The sequence below is a fragment of the Lagenorhynchus albirostris genome, chromosome 7 (assembly GCF_949774975.1).
Source record: "Lagenorhynchus albirostris chromosome 7, mLagAlb1.1, whole genome shotgun sequence".
Classification (NCBI taxonomy): Eukaryota; Metazoa; Chordata; class Mammalia; order Artiodactyla; family Delphinidae; genus Lagenorhynchus; species Lagenorhynchus albirostris.
In genome coordinates this window covers 19,847,407-19,863,958 of record NC_083101.1, presented here as the reverse complement: position 1 = coordinate 19,863,958, position 16,552 = coordinate 19,847,407, and the positions used below count along the sequence as shown (strand labels likewise).

Sequence of the window (16,552 nt, the reverse complement as noted above, 5' to 3'; positions counted from 1 at the left end):
ACCCTATTCCAGGAGATTCCAGGGCTTTTAGGAGCTCTGTGCCAGGAACGGGATTGGAGACCAAATATATATTTCTTATTATAAATCATAATATCGCAGAGTCCTTCCAGCTCAGATTCTGAGTCCAAAGAGGGCCGGCGGGCAAGGTTGCAGGGGGGGCCCCTGTGTTCCTCCCTGGTGGGTACCCTGGCCTGTATGAAAGCATGGCCCCCTCCCAAGCCCTCTGACAATTCCGTCTCCATTTTACCACGGTGATGATTGACTGTTAGAAGCAGGCCCTGACAGCGTCCGGGAGCGGCCAAGGGGAAGGGCTGAATGGGGGGGGAGGAGCCCTCGGGCCGTGAGCTGCTCGGAGCCCCTGTTCTCCCCTCTCTGCTGCTCGCTGCCCATCCCTCTGCCTCGCCCATAAAAATGGAATGACAGCCCTGGCCTCTCCCTCTACACTTTTCCTTCTTCATTCAGTAAGGAAGCCAGCTAGGGGGAAGTGAAGAGATCTAAGAAAAACCTTCTCCCTCTGAAAAAATGGGAAATGAGAAGGTTTTGAGTTTTTTCGAATACTAACTAATATATTCAGTGCTTGTTACATGCCAGACAGCATTAGAAGTGCTTTTCACGTATTAACTCATTTATTCCTCTCAACAGTTCTGAGAGAGTTTTATTGTCATGCCCATTATCAGGATGAGACAACTGAGGCAAAGACAGGTTAAGCAACTTGCCCAGATTGTGCAGTTAGTAAGTAGCAAGGCTGGGATTTGAGCTGGAGAAGTCCCTCCAGAGTCCTCGCCCCAGACCCCAATCCTGCGCTTTACTCACTGTCAGATTCTCCCCCTCACTATTTTCATGGCAAGACCATGGCTATGTTTCTGGCAAGCCCAGTGCCAGGGATGGAGCTACAAGTGTACGTGAGACAATTACAGTGCAAGCCAAAGGGGAGACACGGGGACTGTAGAGGAAGGGGTCCACACCCAGCCTGGGGGCAGAAACGTCAGGAAAGAGTTCCCATGGCAGCTGGCGTCTATAGGATGAGCGTAGGGCAGGGTTTCTCAGCTGCAGCGCTGTTGACATTCGGAACCAGATGATTCTTTGCTGTGAGTGATTGTCCTGTGCGTGGTAGGATGTTCAGCAACATCCTCCACCCACTACACGCCAGTAGCATCCCCTCCTCCAGCTGTGACAGCCCCCGAAGTCTCGAGATATTGCCCAACGTCCACTGGGGGCAGCATCTCCCCTGGATGAGTACCACTGGGATAGTAAATGGAAGGGTGGAGGGAGGGAAGAGGCAACGGGAGCAGCATGTGCAAAGGCCCAGTGGCTAGACAGAGCATGGTACTTAGGAACTTAGAAGTACAATAGCGTGTCTGGTGCACGGAGCACATGTGGGAGAGAGAAGAGAGGCGGGGCCAGAGACCACAGCACTCAGTCCAGGTCTTAGAGCCATGCTGAGGAGTTTGGACTTAATCCTGAGGGTGTTGGAGCACTATGGAAGTGCCTGGAGGAAGGGAGCGGAAGGGCCTGTTTGCAAGGGGAAGAAGGACAGAGTTGCACCAAAGGCATGCTGTTGGCCACGATCCCACCGGGGAAGCGGGGGTGGGAGGGCTCTCGCTCAGACCCTGGAGCACCCGCTTGGTGGGTGTGTGGAGACCAGGAGGTACACCCTGTCTTCTCCCCGCACAGCAACAAGATGACCTTGGGGCAGCTTTCCAGACGTGGATGGACGCTAGTGGAGCACTGAGAGCAGAGGTACCACCAGGGGCCCTGCCCACATGGGGTCCCTTCTTGGGGGAAACGGAAGTGATGGCCCATGTGTGGTCAGTGCCCTCCACGTGGCCTGCACTGAGTGATTCATGGCCAGAGCAGGGGCCAGAAACAGGCCTGAGCCCTTTCTCTTTCCTCCAGAGCCCTTTCCTCCTGAGTCAGGAAGAGATGCTCAGCTGGGTCCAGAGCCCACAGCAGCTTCCGTGGTTCAGTCCCACAGCCCGCCAGGAGCAGGAAGTTCGTTGTCAGTCCACAGGCTCTGCTAAGACCCTGGCCAGTGATCAAGTCAGCCCCAGGATATGAGGCTGAGCAGGGCCTCAGGTGTCCTCTAGTCAAGCCCTGTCAGGAGTGCCCTTTGCTTCTTTGCCTCCTTCCCGCGATGGGGAGCTCACTATCTCCCAGCTCAGACCTTCAGACATTTCCATTTGTGCCCTGAGCAGCATGCTGGGGAGAGGTGATGCCGAGGTGACTCTCTCAGGGCTCATGACCCAGGGGGAAGGACAGATGGAAAGGCCCGTTATCTTCCTTCCATTCTGGGCGTCAGTGGAAAGTCCTTCACCAACCCCTTCCCGAGGGATTTGGGACCGCTCCCTTGACTCCTCGCTCACGGGGACCTTGCTGTTCTGCACAGGAACCAGGCTGACCCTCTACTCCTCTCAAGCCTCCAGGCCCTCCTGGCAGATCTGCCCCCACCTGTCCCTGGTCCCCAGTCTCTTTATTTGTTCAGTGGAGGGAGACCCAAGTGTGCCCCCTGCTGGGAACTCAGATGTCTCCTCAGTAGCAAGAACCTGGGGCTGTGGAGGCTCGGACCTCCGGCCAGACCAGGACCTCAAGAGGCCGATGGCCACCCTCTCTCCCCACGACAGGGTTACAGCCATCCGGACCGGCTGGTGCTGGACCAGGGAGGGGAGATCTTTAAAACCTTACACTACCTCAGCAGCCTCATCCAGAGCATTAAGACGCCCCTGGGCACCAAAGAGAACCCCGCCCGGGTCTGCCGGGACCTCATGGACTGTGAACAGAAGATGGTGGATGGTACGAGCGCCGGTGCGGTCTCAAGCGAGGGCTTCCTGCCCCAGGGGTGGGGCAGGGCGGGGCAGAGGGTTCCGGGAGGAGCCCGGGGGATGGTGCATTAGAGCCTCCACTCCACTGGGCCAAGTTTCTGTCCTTGGGGAGGCAGTCATTTATTCACTCAACAGACAGTCACGGAGCCCCACGATGTGCCAAGTGCTTGTGCTTCCTGGGGCGTGGGGATATAGTGGGAAACACAGAGGAGTGGTCCCACCCTTCCGGAGCCCTTCCCGTGCAATGGGACAAGAGCTGTGGCAGAAAAGGCCCCCAGGGCCAGGAGGGGACCCCATCATAGCTTCCCTGCAGAGCCAGGATTCCCCCTTTCTGTCCGCACCTCATCCAAGTCTCTTCTCTCTCTGTGAGCTGATGTGGTGCTGTGGAAGGACCACAGTTTTAGAGGCAGAGAGACCGGAGTTTGAAGGTCAGCCCTGCCTCTGACCAGCTCTGTGAGCTGGGCAAGCCACCCTTCTCTCCGCTGAGCAAGAAGGTGGACGAGTGGCCGGCTGTCCTACTCTTTCAGCTCTGGGGCCTTTGGCTCCCTTGGAAACCCAAAGGGGAAACCAAGTGCCGGCAGAAGTGCCTGGTTGATGGGGTAGAAGCCCTGACTCCCACCAAGCTCTAGGAGGATCCCTAGCCTTGGCGGCGAAACCATTCAATTAAACGATCCCTAAATCCCTTGGGCGAGTGACTCAGCCTCTCTCAGCCTCAGTTGTCCCCTGTGTAAAATGGACGCTACCCAAGAGCGACATAGGCAAGGGCTCCACCACGTGGCCCCTCCGGGGCCTCTGCCACCTGTGAGCTCTGCCCAGAGGGTTTCCTTCCACCTCTGCGGCTCATAGAATCCCTTTTCTGCTCACCCTCCCCGACTTCATGTCCAGCTGGGGCTCAGCGGGTCCCAGGGTGTGGGGTCCACCTGCAGAACCAAGCCCCGGGTTCCTCCCCACACATATATGTGCCACCCCCGTCCCCTGCTGCCTGCAGGTACCTACTGGGTGGATCCAAACCTTGGCTGCTCGTCCGACACCATCGAAGTCTCCTGCAACTTCACACATGGTGGACAGACGTGTCTCAAGCCCATCACAGCCTCCAAGGTATCCATCTGCTCACTAGCCCCCACTGGATGGCCCTCTCTACACGCCCCTGCCCCCTGCCCTGGACCACAGCCCACCCAGGTTTGGGACTGAGCCTTGACTATCTTGCTACATGGCCTGGAGAAAGTCATCTCCTCTTTCTGAATCCCAGTTCCTCATCTGTACACTGGGGATGAATTGTTCAAAATCCATGGTTTCCAAACCCTTCTGAGTTATGTGATGCCAATGGTTCTTTCTTCAAATAGAACGTTCTGCCTAATATCTAAAATGGCGGAGTTGGCCAAGCTGGCCTGGCTTGGACAGCCGTGACCATCAGCACAAAATAAATCAGTGCGATGCTCAGCTGGGATATGTGTTCCGGGGTTGTATACGCAAATACGTGACTCATGTTTGGTGCCCACTTACCACGTGCCAGTCTCCGGGCTGAGAATTTTCTCTGTACCGTCACCCCCATTTCTATTAACGACAACCATAGAAAAACTAATTTGTGTGCAAATTAAGTCTAGTTTCAATAAATTTGATTATTTACATAAGTGCAGCAGGAAGAGTGATTGACAGCATAGGCTCCTTGCTGCTTTGCTGGAACCTTTCATAACGAGTCTCAGATTGAACTTTTAAAAGCCTCTCCAGGCCAGGAAGCGGAGCCAAGAACTTACCATCAGACTTTGCCTGGAATACTTATAGACTTGGGTGAATTCCTCTCTTCTTAAAGTCCTCAAAATATCCTGAGACTCCTATACCTGCCAGGAAGTGACCTTCCTTACTCACCTGGTAAGGCTACTGGGAACCCTGTAATCAAGGTAACAGACTGATTTTTCTAAGGGGCTTTATTGGCTCCATAAAGTCAACCTTAGTTCCTTAAGTGATCTGGTCATATCTGAGTCTCTTTATGTCTCTCTCAAATATGACATTCCATTCATAGCCTTGGTGATAACCAAGTATTTCCAATTGTGTCCTGTTACAAGGAGAATAGATTCTCATTGAACTTATGCAAATAATTATACTGCCATGAGAATACTCACCAAGAGCTTCTGAATTCTAGAAGGATCAGGCGGGAGAAACAGCAATTGTTTCATCTTTGTTCACAAAGGTGTACTTCACCAAATGGCTGAAATGCATTGCTAGCTTAAGAGAAAAGTTTTCCTTAAATGTGGAAACAGAGATTAAAAGAACTGCCAGTGTTTCCAAAAAAGCATAAAAAGTTATAATCATCCCCATCAGTTCGTTCAGTCCTATGTAATTGATCCTCGATCTTGATCTTTTGTTAGTTTCATGAATCCAGTTTTTCCTTAGAGTTCTATAAATTCTTACCCATTCAATGGTATGATTTAAAAGTTATCAGAAACCTGTACTTGTCAGAGTCCTTTCCATGAATCTCCTTGAAGATGAAGCACTTTTGCAAAGGAATAAAACAATAATTATAAATGATAAAAGAGGAAAACAATAATTATAAATGATAAAAGACTGACAAAAGAATGACATTTTAAAATGCCTATGGTTAAAGATCTGATGGGAGTTCATTATGATGCAGTTGACAAGGAAATTTGGTTATTTCTGTGACACACAACATTTTAAGATGATAGCTGGGGTTATAGATGGATAACATAACATATCAGACTTTTAGGAATTTCATATTATTTCTGGAACACCATATTAATAACATATACCCATTCAAGGATATCCATAAAGAGAAGGTGTATTTCTTATTTGACAATGTTTCCCATGTGATTTAATATATCAAATAAGCCTAATTAGTTTAATGTTTCTCTTTTTATAAGGAAAGAGATGGATCTTTTGAGATGTTCCAACGATCCTCTGGAAAACCCCAGTTACTTCCAAGTCAAAAAGTCTTCATTTAGAACTTGATTTTGGGAAGTCTGTCAAAAATATCAAAGGTTTTGGACACTTGACTAAATAGAATCACAGATCATTATGAAAAAGTGCTTAATTATCTACTTAGCCAAAGTGACAAAAGATTTTAAAAGCAAATACAGATGGTTACATCGTTGTGAGAAAACTTAGCTCTTTTGATATTGAGAAGACTGTGTCTTCTAGGTAACTAAAGACCTCATTAAGGCAACATGAAGCACAGGAAATTATTTTGATAAAACACAAAATCTTTGCTTTCTAGCCAGATTACTTAAAAGGTAAAGAAAAACTTTTCATAATCTCTTAACAGGAGCAGACCAGTGCTCCAAGAAAACTTTGTCCTTATAGCAGATGAAGAAAATTACATAAGCACATTATTGATATTAAAGCCTTATTTAAAAAAAAAAACTCTTATAGTAACGGTCCAATTTTAGCCAACTTGACCACACACGGTAAAATTCTTTTTCTCTCTCCTGACAATATGCTTAAACTACCTCCAAAATCTTCATTAGACAGTAGACAAAGTCAGCCATCATCCCAAGCTAATTTTCTTTTGTAATAGAGATAACATGGATTTATTTGACTAGTAAACCCTGTGAAGTTATTTATCTGCAGTATATTTAATGCTGATAACTATAAAGACATACCTATTTTAATTAAAACAAACTTAGACTGGCTTTTATTTACCAAAGATTATCCCAGATCATGTGAACTTGAAAAACATTTGGATTAGTTTCTATATTTCTGAGTTTTAGGAATACCTAATTCATAAGTGCTTTTTTTTTTTTTTCGGTACGTGGGCCTCTCACTGTTGTGGCCTCTCCCGTTGCGGAGCACAGGCTCCGGACGCGCAGGCCCAGCGGCCATGGCTCACGGGCCCAGCCGCTCCACGGCATGTGGGATCTTCCCGGACCGGGGCACGAACCCCTGTCCACTGCATCGGCAGGCAGACTCTCAACCACTGCGCCACCAGGGAAACCCATAAGTACTTATTTTTAAGCCAGTTAAACGGAGCTCTTTTACAAATTAATTTTGGCAATACCATTCAGAGGTAGAGAGAAAGAAAAAAGTCACATATACATCCAGAGACTTATATAAACACACAGAGACACTGAGATGCTATAGCTTCCACTCCAAAATTTTAGCCATGAATCAGGTACAACAATATAAAACTTACTAGTCTGTAAATAACGTTTGACTCCAAATTGTGTCTGACAGGCAGAACAGAGTTACCTGCTCCAGTGGCTAATGCTTTTTACTAGTATTTGTGGAGATGACTTTTAAGATGTGTATTTGTTCTTGACAAGTAATATTAAGGATGCTGTGGACTAGCTTTTGAGTAAGAGAGCTTTTATAGCAGTTTGTATTTTAAGAGGCCTCTTTCCCCTCATTTTTTTTCTTCAGCCTCAGGCAATTGTGGGTAGAGTTTTAGTTACCTCCTGGGGTGTTTCCATTTCAAAGATTTAATCTTCAAGGGACAGAGAAAAAAATGTAAATTTTCTTCCAGGAGTTTTAATGCCTTTTGTATGGTTTTGGCAGTTCCAATAAAATGTTGTAGTACCACCCTATAATTAGGGGAGTGTGCTCTAAAAATAATTCTCTGCCCATCAACAGGACTAGCATCTTGGCAGTCATGGTAACAAAAAAATAATAATAATAATTCTTTGGGTCAAATGGGGCCTCTTCAGAGTTGAAAATGAAGAGGGGTCATTTAGATCGCCACGACCATGGAAATGGTAAACCCACTGGACCGTGCCAATTTTGCGCAGCAGGAGATGGGCCTCATCTTAATGTTTTCCATTCACTGTGAGCCTTAGCAGTGATCACTGTGATGGAAGGATGCAACCATGCCAGGAGTAAACATCCAAAAAGAGTAAGGGCCCTGGTAGGATACCAGTGGCTCTAGGGGCCTTTGCCTTCCCTGATCCCTCTTCCTCATCCTAGATGCCTGGATGACCCCGTCAACTTTTCCCTTGGCAGCAGGGACGCCTTATAAGGTGTGTTTCTTAGTTCTGCCGAGGCGAAAGCCGAGGGGGCTGAGGAAACAAGCATATAGCCCGGATGGATCTTTAAGAAAACTATGGATTTTAGGGTCTTTGGAGGTATTGACCAGTCGTTGAATTTTGGCAGCCTTGAGTAACGATTGATAGCCTGTAACACACAAACAAACAAAAATACCAAAATAGCCAATTAGTTCCCCTCTCTCCTTCCTGCTACATAAAATATTTAAGAAAAATTTGAATTTCAGTTCAAGTATAGTTTTTTATCTCAGTTTCTACTTCCCGATTTTCTCCTGTTATCTTAAACTGACGTGTTGTTACTGGAAAATTTTGGATGGCATCACTGTGAACCGTCTTCATAGCTCGCTGCTTTCCTTCCCAGGGTGTTCCAAGAGACCTCTCTGGGACTGAGGTCTGCTTAAACGAGCATGATACGCACGGGGTCTTTGGGAAAAGCCCTTAGGCCTCTAGTGTCATACCAGAGCCTAGGCATGTTGGTATATCCCCAGGATGCTTCCGTGGGGTTTTGCGTTTATCAAGGAGCTGGTGCACCTCCTCAGGGTTCTTAGGAGGTGCTGGCATCAGATTTTTAGGCCATTTATGTTTGCCCGATAATTTTTTTTAACATCTTTTTTGGAGTATAATTGCTTTACAATGGTGTGTTAGTTTCTGCTGTATAGCAAAGCGAATCAGCTATACATATACATATATCCCCATATCTCCTCCCTCGTGTGTCACCCTCCCACCCTCTCTATCCCACCCCTCTAGGTGGTCACTGCCCATTAATTTTTTTAGGAACATCACACCAGGGATGGGACCCATATTATCCCATTGGGTCAGGGATGAAGAATGACAGTAATGAGTGACATTTTGACACAGAAACCATAGATCTCTTGTGTCTTCCTTCTGGAGGTCCACTGGTTTCCAGTTGCAAGGCTGTTTCACTCTTCTGGATTACGACATGCGGTCCAGGCACAACCACCAACTCAGTGGTCCTAGGTGGAGGTCTCCTATCCTCCTCACCTACAGGAATATTTCCCTCCTGCCTTCAGCCGAGAGCCTTCCCTTGGGCAGTGACTTAGCCTTGTGCTCCAGTTCACTTTCCTTAACTCTCCCCCTGAGTCATGGAGGACCCTTAATCAATCACATTAATAGTCAATTAAGGCCTTTATAATGAGTGGTCTCAGTGGCTAGTCAGAGCCTATGGCCTTGATCACACTGCTCTGGGGGGATTATCATGGCAGCCGTGACTTTTTGGATTGGATACCATAGCAATATGCAAAAGCACTTAGCAGTGAGACAGACCCCCAGCAAGCAGTGCTCCTTCTGCAGATGATGATACCCACCTGAGTTAGGTGGTTAGTAAGCAAGTTGCAGGTAAAGGGCATCCCATCCATTGATTGCAAGGGCGGTCGTGCAGTCCTGCCAACTACACCAATCGTTGTGTGCTGGTCTCAGCCTATAAATAACCAGTGCTGTGGCTGGACCAGCCCTCGCAGTTCTTATTACGATTGCAAGATGCCTTTCAGCAATAACCACCAGGAAACTTTGCAAAACTAAAGTTTTATTATTTACAGGACCTGGAAATTGCACAGCCCACCTGGGGCCACAGTACAGGGTCATGGAGAGAGAGAGAGAGAGAGCGTGCGTGGGCCTGGGGTTCTGCTTTTATTGGGGTGGGGGGGTGTTAGGGTTTTGCAGGCTCATTCTTTAGTGGTGAATTTAAAATATAAGGGCCAGAATTTAAAACATGGGGAGAGAAAAAACAAGTAGCCCAAACAGTCAGTTATTGAAATCAATCCAGAGCTTTAAAACAAAGGCGCCTCAGTGCCTGGAGGTGGCCTGACTCTTTATCTGGTCCTGTGGCTGGCAAGGTATTTACTTGAGATAGTCTGTCTTTGAAGTGGATGCCTCTTTGAATGGATGCCTCAGCAATCAAAGCTTAAGTCAGGCACTTGCACCAGAAAAAAAAAGAAAACCCAACTGTCAGGACTTACCGTACAGCCACTTAAGCCCGAAACCCTGTCTTGTTATTTGTTGTCAGGTCTGCCCTTTCCAGCTGCCTCACCCTACCCCGCCTGCAGCTTGGGACTTAGAAACGTGGGGAAAGCACTTCTCATTTCCACTGCCCACTAAGAGCCTCTCACTCTTGGGCAAGATCCTCTTCCTCTGTGAGCCTCGGTATCCCAGCTCAGCTCCAGAGACCCCTCCCATACGGTGCATCAGGACCCTCGCATTTCTGGCTGGAATCAGGCAGACCTCAGTTCTTTCCCTTCCTTGTTACTCCTTGGCCGTGGGACTGGCTCACACAGACCTCAGTTTTTCTGTCTTGCGAGTGAGTACAGCTCTGGGAGCATGGCTGGGAATTGCTTACCAGGAAAGGGCTTATCCCTGGACCTTCCAGAGGAAGGTAAGGAATTCTGAGAGCTGTGGGCAGCCCAGCCCGACCCTGCCTCACTGCCGCATCTCCTCCACAGGTGGAGTTTGCAATTAGCCGGGTCCAGATGAATTTCCTGCACCTGCTAAGCTCTGAGGTGACACAGCAAATCACCATCCACTGCCTTAACATGACCGTGTGGCAGGAGGGCACCAGGCAGACCCCAGCTAAGCAGGCTGTGCGCTTCCGGGCCTGGAACGGGCAGATCTTTGAAGCCGGGGGTCAGCTCAGGCCGGAAGTGTCAATGGATGGCTGCAAGGTAAGTCTTGGGGCCCCTTACAGGCCCCTCATGCATAGACAGGTAGGAAAACCTGTTCTTTTATAGTAACAATTTTACACTATAGTATATTAGTATGATACATATAATGTTTACCTTTGAGTTTTATAAAATTGCTTTTATTCACGTTTCTCCCCGGGAAACTTCTGAGGGAAGATCTGGGCTGGTAAAAATTCTACCAGCCGGTAGATGCTCTGCTTACTTACAAGGCTGCTTATAGAAGGATGTATCTGTACTCTTCTCTCTGCCCCTGCCCTGCCAGGCTAATTTCTTCCCTTAACATTCTGGTTGTCTTCAAAGGCCTAAAACAGGGTGGGTTGTAGGGGAAGAGGGAGACAGAAAGTCATCCAAAAAACCAGTTTCACAAAATTAGACAAAACCAGTAATGCACAGTGTTACTGAGGATGAGGGGAAACCAACACTCTCACACAAAGCTATTTGGAAAAATTAAAACTAAATGGGTAGGGGCTTTCGGAACAGCAGCTGCATGTATATTTCCAATATATATCCAAAGCCTTACAAATGTACCTATCCTTTGATCCCGCAAATCTTACTTCTAGAATTTGTTCTAGGGAAATAATTAAGAATGTGCACAAAAGTTTAGCTACAGTGATACTCATGACCGCTTTTCTTTTAAGAATCAAAATGGCGGAAGCAATCTAAATGGACACATACAGGTCACTGAAACAGTGAAATGCCACGTGGACATTAAAAATTGTGAAGAAAGATGAGGGAGAAACACACTTGATATATGATGAGAACTATGATGGATGTACATGTCCCCGTTTCCCTCCACCCGCAGGTCCAGGATGGCCGCTGGCATCAGACACTCTTCACCTTCCGGACCCAGGACCCCCAGCAGCTGCCCATTGTCAGCGTGGACAACCTCCCTCCTGCCTCATCAGGGAAGCAGTACCGCCTCGAAGTTGGACCTGCGTGCTTCCTCTGACCTCTGACCTCCTGACTCCTCTCGGCCTCGAGGGGGAGGGAAGAGGAGGGTACCTAGGGGCAGGTGGGCCCCTAGGAGAGGCAGCTCACCTGCCCAAGGATCCTTGAGCAGACCCCAGCTGTTGTCTGCCCAGCAGAAGAGGCTGAGGGGTAGCAGGGCACGGGGTATCCTTGGGAACGACTCATCCCAGCTCAGCCCCAAAGACCAACCAAAGAGCCAGACAGAGCAAGTCGGGCCCGCAACCCGCCTGAGCCCCGCGGCCTGTCTCCCAGCTCTGCGGCCACCCCCTTCCCTGCTCAGCTTCCTTCCCAAAGAGCCCCACGTTCCAGCCAGCTTGAGGGAAGGGGGCATCTCGTCAGCTGGCCCCTGCCAGGGAGCTTTGATGTGCAATATTAGAGAGGAGACATGAAAAAAGGAGAAAAGGAAAGAAAGAAGTATATATATTTTATTTAAACAAACGCAAAGAAGGTGCGTTACTATTTTTTTTTCACCTGGGAAAGAGGTGAGAAGGTGAGAGAGAGCAGCCAGGGGGTGGGAAGTGATGGATGCCGAGAGGGAGAGGTGAGATCCTCGGGGCTGGGGGTGCCCACGTCTGCTACCTCCCACTGTGAAATCGCTGGTGCTCACAATTTTCTCGTAGTGTATGTGATTTTTTTAAGGAAAAAAAAAAACCTATTTAAGATTCTGAAGGTGCTACCAGTTTTGCCACAGACTTTGAAGAAACATTTGGATGTGGGGTATCATCCACGTTTTTCTCTCTCCTCCAAATGACAAAGTTTGGGGAATTCTTAAAATTTTCCTAGCATCACCCTTGTGCTCATTGCATAATCTGTTAAGGAGGGCGGGGGGAAGAAGGTAAAAGGAAAAAAAAACAAAAAGCAAAGCATAAAAACAAAAAGAAAAAACAACCAGAAACAGAAGTAGAAAAGATTTACCTTTTAACTTATGGACTTTGAAATGCTTGTCCTCTTAAGGCAGGGGGAGGCCTGAGGATGAAGGATTTTAGTTTGGCCTTCCTTGGTCCTGGAGGGAAGTTAGGCTTGTCTTGGAGGGTATGATCTAGACTGGAGAGTCCTGACCTTGCAGATTTGACCTTGAAGAAACCAATTAGGAGAACGGCACTGGGTCAGGGCTGGCCTTGGAGGTGGCATGTAAATATGGACCCATCTCATGATGAAGCCACAGACCATCCCCTAAGGTCCTCCCTTCCTGGCGCTCGTCCTTCCAAGATGCAGTCATCACTCTTGCTTTTTCATCGTCATTCAGTTCTGCAGAAACCCAGCGCCATTAGCTCCAAGTATAAATGTGGGCTGAGGAGAAAGGCTTATTACGGGAATCTCCGAGTTCAGCGTGGCAGGGCTCTTCAGGGCAATCTGAACTGTCCTGCCTCAGCGAACCAGTCAGCGTCCAGGCTGGATTTTGCAGTCATTTTAACTATGGAATTATTTTTGTAGAAGGGGAAATTTTATGTGAACGTCTATTTGTGTCTTTTTTTTTTTCTAAAGTGTCTCTTTGGGAATTGGATTCGATTTTCATTATTTAATACCTCACTCTGGCCCACCCTCCCCTCCCCCCCACTTCCTGTCTCCCTCCCCCACCCCGCCCGCCTCCACGCTCCCTGGAAGTGTGTTTTTGTAGCAGCTCGGGCCTCATCTCAGCGCTCGGTCTCCCCAGCCGCCAGTCTCCACCTGGCCTCTGTCCTGGCGTCTGTCTTATTCTTGGGTTTCTCTGCTGTCCTTGTTCATGTCTCTGTCCACGTGTCAATGTGTTAAAACCCAAGTGGGTTCCGTTTCTCCTTTTCCCTTCTGGATTTTAAATAAATATTTAAAACTGAGGCAATGGAATGACACATCTGTGGCCGTGTGCTTCTTTGAAAAGGCCGGAGGGAAGTTTCTGGCAGGGCTGAGTGGGTCAGGGGAAGAGGCTTAGAGGATGCCCTGTTTATGCTTCTCCCCCCGAAGGAGCGGGGAGGGAGAGATACAGCGCCTTGTGGGGGGGGGCCTAAAAGTGACGGAGTGGGTCCTGTAGGGTCCCATTGGCCGCTTAAGACATCAGAAGGGCCTTCTCTTGCAGTTCCGGAGGCTGGAAGTGTGCTGTAGACCAGAAATCCAAATGCTGGCAGGGCCACGATCCCACCGAGGCCTCTAGGAGAGGTTCCTTACTCTGTCCTGAGGCGCCAGGCGGTCCCTGGCTAGCAGGGCAGCACCTCAGTCTCGGCCACTGTAGTCACATGACGCTCTCCCTGTGTGTCTCTAATCCCATCTATTTTTAAGGACACCAGTCATACTGGATGAGGGCCCACCCTAATGACCTCATCTTAACTTGATTACATCTGCGGAGACCCTATTTCCAAATAAGGCTGCCTTCACAGGTAACGGGGAAGCATATCTTTTGGGGGGACACAATTCAACCAATAACACACAGGGAGGAGGTATACTGAGGTTAACAGGAGAGCCTCTTTTTTTTTTTTTTAACTTGGTAAAATCCACATAACATAAAACTGACCGTTAACGACATTTAGTACCTTCATGACGTTGGGCAACCATCCCCAGTGTCTACTTGCAGAACATTTTCATCATTTCAGAAGGAAACTCCATACCCGAGAAGCCATCACTCCCTGTTTCCGCCTGCTCTTACCCCTGGAAAACCACTAACCTGCTTCCTGTCGATGGCTCTGCCTACTAAGGATATTTCATATAAATGGAATCACAATATATGACCTTTAGTGAATGACTGCTTTCATTTAGCATAGTGTTTTCAAGGTTCACCCTTATAGCATGGATCAATACTGCATTCTTTTTTATGACTGAATAGTATTTCATTGTATGGGTAAACCAGATCTTGTTTATTCATTCTTCCATCGATGACATGTGGGTTGTTTCCATCATTTGGTGATTAAGGATAGTGCTTCAACAGGAACAATTCTTACCCGTGAGATTCTTGAAAGAGGCCCCAACAATACCTGCTTTGGAAGAAGTGAGTGAGAATCTGGGAGACAGAGTTAACCAGAGTTAGTGAATAAATATACAAGATAACTTTGCATTTCGGATAAACAATAAATATGTTTTTAGCATAAGTATGTCCCGTTCAATATTTGGGACAAACTTATACCTGCTGGACCTGAAACCCCTATCTCCTGACTCTTGGTTCAGAGTACTTTCTTCCTTAGCTTGTTCCTCCTCCCCTGGGACACTGGAGAAATCAGAACTTTTCTGCCCTTCTCATCTAAGAGAAAGAAGAAATCACGAGCAGTTGCGCCACATTTTAAAAACGTGTTGTCGGGCCTCCCTGGTGGTGCAGTGGTTAAGAATCCGCCTGCCAGTGCAGGGGACACGGGTTTGAGCCCTGATCTGGGAAGATCCCACGTGCCGTGGAGCAACTAAGCCCGTGCGCCACAACTACTGAGCCTGTGCTCTAGAGCCCGCAAGCCACAACTACTGAAGCCCGCGCGCCTAGAGCCCGTGCTCCGCAGCAAGAGAAGCCACCGCAATGACAAGCCCGCGCACCACAACGAAGAGTAGCCCCCGCTCGCCGCAACTAGAGAAAGCCCGTGCACAGCAACGAAGACCCAATGCAGCCAAAAAATAAATTAATTAATTTTAAAAGAAAAGCTAGCTGTAAGTTTCTAGGTCATCAGTCCACAGGCAGCTGGGTCTTCTCTACCCTCCCCACCCTGACACCTACCCCGGACAGTGAGCCCTGGGAGCCGCTGCCCTGCGGTGCCTCCAAACTTCCACCCATGGAGCCCAGTGTTCATGGTCTGGAAGAGCTTGGAGATTCCCATGCCTCCAAGTCCACCCTCCTGTTTGACAAAGGTAGCAACTGAAGTCCGCCGAAGTACCGGAGGTCACCTGGTGAGGCCAAGGCAAAGCTGTGATTCAGCCCCAAGACGGCTGACGGCAGTGTTATGTGCGTGAGGCCAGTGGTCCTCAGTGTGGCGCCCTGGGATTACCAGCACAAGCAGCACCAGGGGCTGGTGACCAGCACAAAATTTTCGATCCCTTCCCAAACCGACTGAATCACAAACCCCGAGGGGCCCTGCAATCTGCGTTTTAACAAGCCTCCCTGAAGACTCTAGTACAAGCTCAAGTACCAAGAATCATGACCCTGCACTATTTCCTTAATCTGGAAAATGACTTTCCGACACTGAAGAAAAAAAACAACAACAACTTGGAAATGAGATGAGAATGTTCTTTTCATTTCTTTGACTGACAGTTAATCAAAAATGAAATTGAGGCAGCATGGCCCATTTCCTGAATCATTTCCTGAGGTCTGCCGGATATCACCACAGCCAAAGAGTTTGCCCAGCTGTCCCATCATGCTTCCCGTTTTGCAGAGGGGAAAAGGTCAATCACTTTAATGTCTGTCTTCCCCATAGGAAGCTCTGTGAGGGAAGGAGATGTAGCTTGTTCTCTGCTGTAGCTGCAGAGCACAGCATGTCGAAGGCACTCGATCTTGTGGAAGGACTCCCCGCAAGAACTACCATTTTTATTTCCCTGACACGTGTTTATCAGCGGCGCCTTCCTTCTGTCAAGCCGTGTGTGGGCACTGGAGTTATGATGGATCTGAGAGCTTGTCTGAGGGACTCTGAGTCTGACAGAGGCAGCTAGAGAGGCTGGACCCTGTGTGGTTAAGGGTTAGGAAACCAGGGAGCAGGAGACCAAGTGTGGGTTAGGGAAGCAAGAAGGGGGCACCACAGAGCCCAGTGTCAGCTTGGGGAGGATAGTCAGGAGGTGACGCTATAATCAAGGTCCCAGAGGAACAGAACCAATACGATGTGTGTGTATGTGAGCATGTGTGCGTGCACGCCCGTCTGTGTGTGTGTGTGTGTGTGTGTGTGTGTGTGTGTGTAAGCGATTTCTTATAAGGAGTTGGCTCACATGATTATGATGGCTGATGAGTTCCAAGATTTGCAGGGTGAGCTGGCCAGCTCCAGACCCAGGAGAGCGGATGGTGTTCCCTTCCAAAGGCTGGCAGGCTCAGGACCCAGCAATGACCAAAGGCAGGAGAAGACGGATACCCATCTCAAGCAGTCAGGCCAGAGGAATTCTCACTTACTTGGCCTTTTGATTCTATTCAGGCCCTCAGTAGATTAGATGCGGC

At 48.5% G+C, this 16,552-nt stretch overlaps 1 protein-coding gene across 2 annotated transcripts in view; it reads left to right on the top strand.

The window, feature by feature from the left end:
- Positions 1 to 13,037, top strand: part of COL27A1 (collagen type XXVII alpha 1 chain) — a 143,902-nt gene extending 130,865 nt beyond the window's left edge. For both annotated transcript variants that reach the window (XM_060154530.1, XM_060154529.1), the window contains 5 exons: positions 1,675 to 1,740; positions 2,622 to 2,790; positions 3,808 to 3,917; positions 10,264 to 10,482; positions 11,303 to 13,037. In XM_060154530.1, coding sequence (XP_060010513.1) covers positions 1,675 to 1,740; positions 2,622 to 2,790; positions 3,808 to 3,917; positions 10,264 to 10,482; positions 11,303 to 11,449 — 711 coding nt within the window. In that variant the 3' untranslated portion in view covers positions 11,450 to 13,037. The remainder of the gene's footprint in view (positions 1 to 1,674; positions 1,741 to 2,621; positions 2,791 to 3,807; positions 3,918 to 10,263; positions 10,483 to 11,302) is intronic.
- The last annotated feature ends 3,515 nt before the right edge of the window (positions 13,038 to 16,552 follow it).